This window comes from Lactuca virosa, chromosome 1 (assembly GCF_052849685.1).
Source record: "Lactuca virosa cultivar CGN04683 chromosome 1, Lactuca_virosa_CGN04683_v6, whole genome shotgun sequence".
Taxonomy (NCBI): Eukaryota; Viridiplantae; Streptophyta; class Magnoliopsida; order Asterales; family Asteraceae; genus Lactuca; species Lactuca virosa.
The window spans coordinates 69489017-69500756 of record NC_136426.1 but is presented as its reverse complement, the minus strand read 5'-3'; the positions used below and the strand labels follow the sequence as shown (position 1 = coordinate 69500756).

General features: G+C 38.4%; 1 protein-coding gene and 1 non-coding gene across 2 annotated transcripts; one reads left to right on the top strand and one right to left on the bottom strand.

Moving 5' to 3' along the window:
• Positions 1–1049: 1049 nt before the first annotated feature.
• On the bottom strand, positions 1050–1535 carry LOC145114881 (uncharacterized). Its single transcript, XM_079050996.1, has one exon. The coding sequence runs from the start codon at positions 1533–1535 to the stop codon at positions 1050–1052; it is 486 nt and encodes a 161-aa protein (XP_078907122.1).
• Positions 1536–10875: 9340 nt separating this feature from the next.
• LOC145151771 (small nucleolar RNA R71) lies at positions 10876–10982 on the top strand. The gene has a single exon (XR_013732326.1). It is a non-coding gene; the product is annotated as a small nucleolar RNA R71 (small nucleolar RNA).
• The last annotated feature ends 758 nt before the right edge of the window (positions 10983–11740 follow it).

The window sequence follows — 11740 nt, the reverse complement described above, 5'->3', positions numbered from 1 at the left end:
TAACCTAAAGGGCATGCGTCTATATGCAAATGTTCCACTTGGGAATGTAAACGTGGTCTTCTCTTGGTCTTGTGGGTCTATTGGAATTTGAAAATACCCCGAAAACCCATCAAGAAAGCAATAATATAAATGGACGGAGAGTCTTTCAAGCATTTGATCGATGAATGGTAATGGAAAGTGATCCTTGCACGTGGCGTCATTCAATTTCCCGTAGTCAATGCAAACGCGCCACCCGGTTACTGTTCTTGTTGGAATTAACTCGTTATTTTCATTGGCCACCACCGTCATTCCTCCTTTCTTTGGTACCACTTGCACCGGACTCACCCATGGGCTATCGGAGATTGAGTAAATGATTCCGGCATCTAGTAGTTTAACCACCTCCTTCTTCACAACCTCTTGCATGTTCGGGTTAAGTCTTCGTTGGCGTTGTACTACAGGTTTAGCTCCATCTTCTAAGTTAATCTTATGAGAACAATAAGCTGGACTAATTCCTTTAATGCCAGTGATATTCCAAGCTATAGCACCTTGCCTCTTCCTCAATACACCCACAAGACTTTCCTTCTCATGTTTGGCCAAATCAGCAACTATAATTACAGGTTTTTGTTGGCCATCTTCAAGAAACGCGTACTCCAAGTGATCCGGTAGTGCCTTAAGTTCAGTTTTAGTGTTCTGAATGTTGAACACGTCGAGTCAGTGAGGGGACTCGTCGAGCCCTTCGTAAGATCCGCGACTGATCGAGATTCTTCGGCTGGACTCGTCGAGTCTGTCGAGGCGACTCAGCGAGTCAGGTGTTCTGCACTTCTGATTAGATCGTCATACTCAGCTTCCTCGAGCAGTCTTTCTAATTCCAACAGGTCTCTTTCCGCATCAAATTCTTCTTCATATGTGACGGTGGACTTGTTCGGCTCATTTTCGTTCCATTCCTCCATCAATTCTTCCAACATGTCAACCGAAAATGTTGTGTCATCGCTATTCCTTGGATGTTTCATGGCTTGATCAACTCCAAAAGTGACTGATTCGTCTCCTACCCGAAGGGTAAGTTTAGAATCTCACATGTCAACTATAGCACTTGCAGTGTTAAGAAAAGGTCTTCCAAGTATTATTGGGGCTTGAGGATCCGCTTCCATGTCTAAAACTATAAAGTCCGCGGGAAATACGAACTTATCAACCTTCACCAATAGATCTTCACATATTCCTCTCGGAAATGTGACCGTTTTATTTGCTAGGTGAATTGCCATTCGAATTGGCCTTGGCTCCGGAAGATCTAATTTCTTGAAAAATGAGTATGGCATGAGATTTACACTTGCCCCTGAATCGGCCAATGCATAAATGGTAGCTAAGTTTCCAAATTGGCAAGGCAATGTTAAGCTTCCCGGATCACCTTTCTTCTTAGGTAGTATATTCAACATGGCAGTTGAACAATTCTCGTTTAGGACCACTTTCTTCACTTCTTCCATCTTCTTTCTATTAGTTAGAAGCTCCTTGAGGAATTTGGCATATTTCGGCATTTGTGCAACCGCTTCTATGAATGGCATATTAATTTGGAGAGCCTTTATGTGTTCCAGAAACTTCTGGTAGTCAACTTCATTTTTTTCTTGTCTAGCTCGAGCCGGAAAGGGAAGTGGAGGCTGATATGGCTTAACAGGAGGCTGGCTTTTCTGTTCAGGTGGGGGACTCGTCGAGTCCGTAACGTCGACTCGGCGAGTCGAGTCGGGATTCTTCGATTCTTCATGTTCTTCTTTATCCTCTTACACCAGTTTAGGATCTTCTTGCTGAATAGGGGTCAGAGGAGTTATAATCTTCCCACTCCTAGTTGTCACAATATTTATATGTGCACCTTTCGGGTTACTTTCGGTATTACTAGGAAGTCCACCCGGTCTTCTCTCATTCACTTGTTGTGCAAGTTGCCCAGCTGCTTTTCTATGTTGAGAATAGATGCTTGCTGATTCCTAAGCAAGGCTTGTTGATCTTTCATCATAAGTTGGTGTTCTCTCAACATATTTTGTTGATCTTTGAGTGTAGCATCGGCATCATTGTGTCTTTTTTCGGATGCGGCCACGAATCTTGTAAGCATGTCTTCCAAATCTGATTTCTTTTCATGCACCGGTTCCTCCTTTTGAAAAAAGCCTCTCTCCTTTTGCTTATACTTTTCTTCCCTTGTCTTTTTGTACTCATCATAAGGTAGCCATTCCTTCTTTGGTTTTCGCCAGTTGTCATCAAACCGATTGAAAGGATCCCTTTCTAAACTTTCATACTAGACAATAAAGTTACTCCAAAACATGCTACATGCATATTTATAAAACATTATCTTACATTGATAAAGTGATTACAAAAGATTGGATACAAACCGACTATGTTTTAATATTTTACATCACTACCCAGGATATTGTAAATTTATACAAACATGATCCCTAAATACAAAAGTAATATTACAACTATTCTAAACCTTTCAACAGTATATGACTACACTGGTTACTTATCTCCTGCAAAATTTGTTAAACATTGAGAGGGTAAGCGGTGTCGCTTAGTGAGTTCAATAATAGATACAATATAACGTTATGCCATATATATACTTCAATATGACAGAGGCAAAGAGGATCAAGGAACAACAAAGGCATAATGCTAAAAGCTTTCCATATCAATCAATGAGACATAACAATTTCCATACTTGATATAAAATCAATAAAGTTTCAGCACAAATGGCACAGAAAATACTCAGGAATATTATTTTGCTACAATATTTAGGCTTTCAGCCTTATCTTAGCATACTACCGAAGCCAAAGTGATGCCTATGTCATACACTTCATGGTCAACGGTTCATACCAATACCCAAGTGATGCCTATGTCATACACTTCAAGTCAGAGGTACAGCCTTGCTATAAAAATAGCGGAAACAACAACTCGAGATGATAACATGGAAAAGCACATAGCACATATAACACATAACATACAATTGTTCATATGTATTAAACTCACCTTGAATTAACCGGGGGTCAAAATAATAATTTGTGCAGCATTCCGGCTCTAAATATGACTTTCGTCGTTGAAAACCGGGAGTTTTCTTGAAAACCGGGCTCTGCGAAGGTAGAGCTTCGAAACCGAAAAGATAAATTTTTCGGGCTTCTCGGGAATCTCGGGGCGTGTTTCGGGCTTTGGAATAAGTACCGGGGCTTCGAGGGAAGTCGAATGTAAGAAAATGTTGAAAAATGGTGAAAAATGGCAATTTTCAAACATCTAACCGGGAGGTCTCGCACCCCTTATATAGGTGCGAGCCTCGGATCCGAAGCGAGGGGGTGAGGACACGCGTATGCGAGGTTCGGACCAGGTGGCAGCAAGGCGAGGCTCGGTTCGGACAGACGTGCGCTTCTGATTGGGACTCCTCCTCAGTCGAATCAGGAGGTTACACGCGGGTCGGATCACGTGGGTGCATGCGAGGATCACGTGACGATTTCGGACACCTGTGCGACACGCGTCGCTTCTCGGACGTGCCACGCAGCAGCTTCGGACACGTGGCCAACTCCGAGCGAGGGTGACGTGGCAATCACTATTCATGCGAAATTTCTCGAAAAATGTGCCCAATCTTGTAAAATCCATAACTTTCTCATACGGACTCCGTTTTTGACGTTCTTTATATGCACGCGTAGAGAAAATTATGCTCTACAACTTTCGTTTAGACTTTGTCGGAAAATTTTGACTTTATTTTTATATTATTATTTTTAACAGACCGGAACTGGTAAATCCGTTCAAAATTCATAACTTCTTCATCTGACGTCCGTTTTCGTCAGACTTTTTACCGTTGTACTACTAATGACGAGACCTTCGATTCTCGTTTGGGTTGTGTCGGATAAAACTCACTCGATTTAAAATTCGAGTTTTTAGCTGTCTACTGCTAAGCTGAAACTTAGAAAATAATAACTTTCTCATACGAAGTCAGATTTTGGCGTTCTTTTTATCGAACTTCTCGGTTTAAAGAATACTACGAATTTCATTTAGATCACTAAGGCTAAAAAGTAGTTTATCAAAAACTCACTTTTTACGTCATTCGGCACCGTGCCGGTTTTATCGCGGATCTTCGATTGGTCATAACTTGTTCGTTATAACTCGGATTTCGACGAGGTTTTCGCCTACATGTTTCTAACGAGATTATCTACAACTTTCAATAATAAAATTTTACTTATTTCAAATTTTATATTTTCGCTAAATTTTACTATTTAGCTTTTATCTGGAATCTCATAAGATTTCCAATAATTTATGAGTGATTCTAAACATAGTTTTACCTTATTTCTAGTAAAAACTATCTGTTAGAACTCAACACTCAATTTCACATAATATTTCATAACATTATTAACTTTTCAAATTACATAACACGATTTTAAAACGTGTATGTTACAAATACCTCCTCTTTTTGAGGATTTCGTCCCCGAAATCACAATGATTTAGATAAATGAGGATATTTCGCTCTTATCTCATTATTATTTTCCCTAAGTATAATTTATTATCCCGTTTTACCTTGGATAATGGAACCGTTTCATCATATATGCTCAAGCATTTACGTAGATATCTTACATGAAATACATCATGAATACCTGCCAAATCTTCAGGCAATTCCAAGCAGTATGCTTGTTAGATAATTTTGAAAAGTCCAATAAATCTAGGACTCAATCTCCTTTTCTTCTCAAATTTCATAATACCTTTTCACGGGGTTACCTTCAGTATCACCCACTTGGAATTCTATGGATCGTCTCCTCCATTTCTACACAGGTCTTTTGTCGATCCTGGACTACTTTCATTTATTCTCGTATGATTTGAATCTTATCAGTGGTGTCTTGAATCAATTCAGGACCACCAGGGATTTTCTGTCCTACATTATGCCAACATAATGGTGTTCACAGTTACTACCGAACCCTAAGACACATGCATAAAGCATATCTTCTACTGTTTGGATTGTTCTCTCCGTCTAACCATCTGTCTGGGGATGATAAGCTGTTCTGAGAGCAACTCGAGATCCCAATTCACGTTTCATACTCGCCCAAAAGTGAGAAGTGAAGCGAGTATCACGATCGGAAATAATCTTTAGTGGCGTACCATGTCTCACGATGATTTCGTCTAAGTAAACTTGTGCGTATTTCTCCATTAGAACCGTTGTACGTATGGCGAGAAAATATGCACTCTTAATCAGCCGGTCGATAATTATCCAAAGGCTATCATTCACAGTTTTCTTCTCCTCTTTCAAGGTATTAATTGTATAAGTCGGATAAGTAGAATATCCCTTCGATATAAATTTACGAGTTTTTAAGAAAGAAATTTATTATTTCCACCGTAGACATAAATAGAATCCTCTTCTTCGATAGGGATGCATACTATCTCTTTGTAGCACAAGAGTTTTGCGTGGTTCTTTAACAACCAATCCATGTCGAGAATAATATCAAAGATAGGAATTAGGTTAGCAGGAAGATTATAACTTTCAATTCCTATAACACTATCTCTATAGACTTTATCAACAAGTAATGATATATCTCCTATGTTATCTATATGAAATGATTGGACAATTGCGTAACAAAGAATGTGCGAATTTGTAAGGTACGAAAGAATCTGAGGCATCACAATCAAATAAGATGTGAGCAGATCTAGAGTTTACAAGAAAATTACTAGTCACAACATTCAAGTCCTAACTTACTTCCTCTGTGGTAATCTAAAATGTACGATATTTAACTTTTGATTTGACAAACGATTGTCAAACTCTTCAAACTTCTTAATTACTAGCGGTTCTCAAACCTGCACCCGCTCATCATTCTCTATTGGGCCTTCGATCCTAATCTTTGAGTTAAAACTCAATTCTCATTGCAGACTCCTGCTCCTTCTTGGTTTATAGACTAAACCCATGATAAGGTCTTTACTTTTGCTATAACAACAACTCGTATGGTCTTATTCTAATGACCTTTGATTTTATAACGCACAAGACACGTAACGAACCAAACTCTTGTATTAGAATCAGATCGAATAAATCAAGCTGATGGAATAAAGAAAACAAAAAGAGTTTGAACAACACGTGGATGCTTCGGAATAGAAAGAATAGCACCACTTATCTCTAATTCGTGCTTTCGGACATATACATCTTTTAGCTTTTGGCACCTCCTCCTTTTTAGTTGGAGTACTCTTTGATTGTTGAACGGAAACCTGACTCCCCGCCATTTGACTAGTAAGAGTAGGGCGGAAACATTTCTTATGGCCAGTAACACCACATAGCAAGTCACATCTCTGGCTAATGATTGCTCAATTCTTTAATGAAGATTGTTATATTTCTATCGACTACCTCGACCATTTACTTCTTCAGTATTCCTACTGAAGTTTCGTCACTATATAAGACATGGTTCTCTGAACCAATCAACTCCTTTCGCGGATTTATACTAATCGGACTCGATTCTTTATGACATTAAGATTTGAACGATACTTATCTTCTTAGTCATTACCGAATCGAAGGTAACGACACACATGAATAAAACGGAATCATTTACTAGCTTCTTGGTAACCTTGTGACTTTTCCTGATCCAAGTGTGAGTCCTGTGCTTCCAGTAGTATAAGCCTCTACTACTATTCACATCTACTCATACTCGTCCCAAGTATTGTCTCGCAGTTCCCAAGTCACCATTCAAAAATTTTCACAAAGCAAATTTTCACACCTAAGTGTGTTCAAACAAGTACATACAACTATTTCTCCTAGACTCAACTAGGGTTTTCGCGTTTCTATCAAACATATCTTGGATTAGTTATACTCGCCTTCTAAAATTCTTCTCATGCATATGCTCGATTTAATATATCCTAATACTTTTCCATAGGTCGATAGAAATTTTACTTCCATGTCTTCATATAAATTCTTTCTCGGGTAGTGTCTACTCTGCAAGACATACTACACCCAAAATTTCCTCTAGCAGTGTAAAGACAAATAGTTTCCAACTACTTACGTCATCTTCTAACTCATGCATATTTGTTGGTTTCATTATCGTTTCATGACATCGTCATTCCTGTATCTGAGTAAGTCTTCTTCTCATGGTTGTATCTTTTAAGTCTACTTCATAGGAGTCTATCCTAAGAAGTTTGCATTATAGCTGCATCTCAGCAAGCTCTACTAGCTTCAACTTGGTTCTCTATCATTCCTAATCACAACATTTCTTCTCATATAATAATATGAGTGTATATCTTCTTCAACTAAGTGCTCTACCTTACTATAACAAGTAAGCCACTCAGCCTTTTCACAACCAAATAACCTATTTCACTATCCCAATCTTGTATGTTAAAGTCGGCTTAACACACAATGGAACTTCCATATGGATGTGATAGAAGTCAATCATCACTCAATATTATTAAATACTAAGTCTGAGCATCTTGTATAGGGTTACTACTCGAACTACATACTTCATCATGAAGTCTTGGCCTAATAAGTCTAAAAACTTCATTAGCCTTTCCTTTGATCTTTATTTAATTCTTCTAAATCTTGGACTACATTAATTTCAATACTGTTGAAGTATTTATCACCATCCTCGGTTCTTCCGACTCTATAAACTATCACTGCTTTAATCTGGACAGCGGTGGAACAACTTCATCGGTTATGCCAAAACATTTATCTTATCCAAATGTATTTCAAACGCACATCTTTCTTCCAAAGATGTTATTATATTATCTTATATATTTTAAATGCATAATACCACTCTATTGGTATTAATACACTATTTACGATTTCACTTCATATTTATTATTTTACGATATCCCGCAATCGTTTATTTATAAACTTATCGATGTCAACTATCATAAGTCTCTTTATCACTTCGAAAAGTTTCATGTAAATTCTATTACGAAAATTCTTAGAATTCTGAACATAAAATTTTCTAAACCAAGGTCAGCAATAGACCTTAAACTTTTCTCAAATAATAGCAATATAGGTATGGAACCTAAAGCATGCTATATTTACTTATCATTTAGCACTTAATAGAATATAAGGCATATCTCCTCTTAATATTCTAGTGCTTACCCCATTAGGTATTCAACCTAAAGTATACTAGATACATATTGTATCATCACTTAACAATTCATGTCTAAATCTAGAAATTCTCAAAATTCCAGTTTACATAAACTAATTCTCTAAAATTCTTGGAGTAACTTAATATCTTAGAATACTAGGGTTTATCACTATCCAATACCCCATTTAAGTGTTTCCTATGGTTTGTATCCATATATTTACAATGATTCAGTTCATATATTGAACTTCCAATAGTTTAAGTCTAAATACCAATCCATGGAATTTAGTTCACTTAAACCACTGCTCTGATACCATGATTGAAAGGATCCCTTTCTAAACTTTCATACTAGACAATAAAGTTACTCCAAAACATGCTACATGCATATTTATAAAACATTATCTTACATTGATAAAGTGATTACAAAAGATTGGATACAAACCGACTATGTTTTAATATTTTACATAACTACCCAGGATATTGTAAATTTATACAAACATGATCCCTAAATACAAAAGTAATATTACAACTATTCTAAACCTTTCAACAGTATATGACTACACTGGTTACTTACCTCCTGCAAAATTTGTTAAACATTGAGAGGATAAGCGGTGTCGCTTAGTGAGTTCAATAATAGATACAATATAACGTTATGCCATATATATACTTCAATATGACAGAGGCAAAGAGGATCAAGGAACAACAAAGGCATAATGCTAAAAGCTTTCCATATCAATCAATGAGACATAACAATTTCCATACTTGATATAAAATCAATAAAGTTTCAGCACAAATGGCACAGAAAATACTCAGGAATATTATTTTGCTAGAATATTTAGGCTTTCAGCCTTATCTTAGCATACTACGGAAGCCGAAGTGGTGCCTATGTCATACACTTCATGGTCAACGGTTCATACCAATACCCAAGTGATGCCTATGTCATACACTTCAAGTCAGAGGTACAACCTTGCTATAAAAATAGCGGAAACAACAACTCGAGATGATAACATGGAAAAGAACATAGCACATATAACACATAACATACAATTGTTCCTATGTATTAAACTCACCTTGAATTAACCGGGGGTCAAAATAATAATTTGTGCAGCATTCCGGCTCTAAATATGACTTTCGTCGTTGAAAACCGGGAGTTTTCTTGAAAACCGGGCTCTGCAAAGGTAGAGCTTCGAAACCGAAAAGATAAATTTTTCGGGCTTCTCGGGAATCTCGGGGCGTGTTTCGGGCTTTGGAATAAGTACCGGGGCTTCGGGGGAAGTCGAATGTAAGAAAATGTTGAAAAATGGTGAAAAAGGGCAATTTTCAAACATCTAACCGGGAAGTCTCGCACCCCTTATATAGGTGCGAGCCTCGGATCCGAAGTGAGGGGGTGAGGACACGCGTATGCGAGGTTCGGACCAGGTGGCAGCAAGGCGAGGCTCGGTTCGGACAGACGTGCGCTTCAGATTGGGACTCCTCCTCGGTCGAATCAGGAGGTTACATGCGGGTCGGATCACGTGGGTGCATGCGAGGATCACGTGAAGATTTCGGACACCTGTGCGACACGCGTCGCTTCTCGGACGTGCCACGCAGCAACTTCAGACACGTGGCCAACTCCGAGCGAGGGTGACGTGGCAATCACTATTCATGCGAAATTTCTCGAAAAATGTGCCCAATCTTGTAAAATCCATAACTTTCTCATACGGACTCCATTTTTGACGTTCTTTATATGCACGCGTAGAGAAAAATATGCTCTACAACTTTCGTTTAGACTTCGTCGGAAAATTTTGACTTTATTTTTATATTATTATTTTTAACAGACCGGGACTGGTAAATCCGTTAAAAATTCATAACTTCTTCATCCTACGTCCGTTTTCGTCAGACTTTTTACCGTTGTACTACTAATGACGAGACCTTCGATTCTCGTTTGGGTTGTGTCGGCTAAAAATCACTCGATCTAAAATTCGAGTTTTTAGTTGTTTACTGCTAAGCTGAAACTTAGAAAAATCATAAGTTCCTCATACGAAGTCAGATTTTGGCGTTCTTTTTATCGAACTTCTCGGTTTAACGAATACTACGAATTTCATTTAGATCACTAAGGCTAAAAAGTAGTTTATCAAAAACTCACTTTTTACGTCATTCGGCACCGTGCCGGTTTTATCGCTTCGATCAGTCATAACTTCTTCGTTATAACTCGGATTTCGACGAGGTTTTCGCCTACATGTTTCTAACGAGATTATCTACAACTTTCAATAATAAAATTTTACTTATTTCAAATTTTATATTTTCGCTAAATTTTACTATTTAGCTTTTAATTGGAATCTCATAAGACTTCCTATAATTTATGAGTGATTCTAAACATAGTTTTACCTTATTTCTAGTAAAAACTATCTGTTAGAACTCAACACTCAATTTCACATACTATTTCATAACCTTATTAACTTTTCAAATTACATAACACGATTTTAAAACGTGTATGTTACACCGATCACCACTTGAATAACACACTTGCACCTTCCGATTCCCGTTCTCATCAAGATCACAATCTTTAGTTAGGTGGGGCCCCCTACAATTCTCACATCCCACTCTTATGGCGTGGATGGATTGGTCCATCTTTGTCATTCTTCGATCCATGCTTTCCAACTTTGCCATCATTGTTGCCATGTCATCCGTGATGGAATTTACCGCCCCTCGAGTTATGTCATTCCTTGGGTTGTGATATTCTCTAGAGTGCTTAGAGAATTCTTCAATTAAAGCCTTTATCACCGGGGGTGCTTTCTTTGTGAGTGGTCCTTGCGAATCAAGGAGTTGCCTAGTTGTCACATTTACTCCATCATAGAAAATGGAGACTTCTTGTTGGCTGTTTAGATCGTGATGTGGGCAATTCCTTAGTAAGCCTTTGTACCTTTCCCACGCCTCATATAGTGACTCTCCAGCTTGTTGTTCAAAATTAGCTATGGATTTCTTCAACTTGGCTATTTTTGAAGGCGGGCAAAACTGGTCTATGAATTATTCTTTCATTTTAGCCCATGTAGCGATGGATCCTAGGGGAAGTGATTTCAGCCAATCCTTTGCAGCTCCCTTGAATGTGACAGGTAGCATACGAAGCAAGACAGTGTCGCGAGCCACGTTAGGGACATTGAAGTAGCCGGCTATGTCATTGACTTCGTCAAGATGCTTGTATGCGTCTTCGTGATCCTTCCCGTAGAATGAAATCTCCTTAAGTTGAGCAAGTATGTAGCCTTTAAGTTCAAAGGTGGCAGTTGCGGGAATCGCGAGTTGCACGAGTCTCGGTGTCGTCACGCATCCTTTTCTTCCATTCACCCATGGGAACTTCATCGATGTTCGCCATGGTGTTTGCTAGTTCGCCTTCTATGTCGCTTCCTCCTTCGGTTTCGCTTTCTTCTTTTTCGGATTCGTAAACAATATCGTCCTTATTCGGGTCCCCGTCCGCCTCTGAAAATATGCTGGATTCTCCTACTTTCTTGCTCTTTTTCTCACTAAAAACAACTTTTAGATTCTTCAACGGTGAATTCATCGATGTTGCGGTTTCTCCTATGTTCTTGCCTTTGTTTTTCCTCAAGGTTGCTTCCGGGTCTTCAAGCGGTGGGATCAAAGGTGTACCTCCGCCCCTGGTCATAAACGAACTGTAAACAAAACAGAAAACACGCATAAAAAGAACAAAAATAAAATAAAAACGAAACTGAGTTTCAGCGATGGACTCGTCGAGT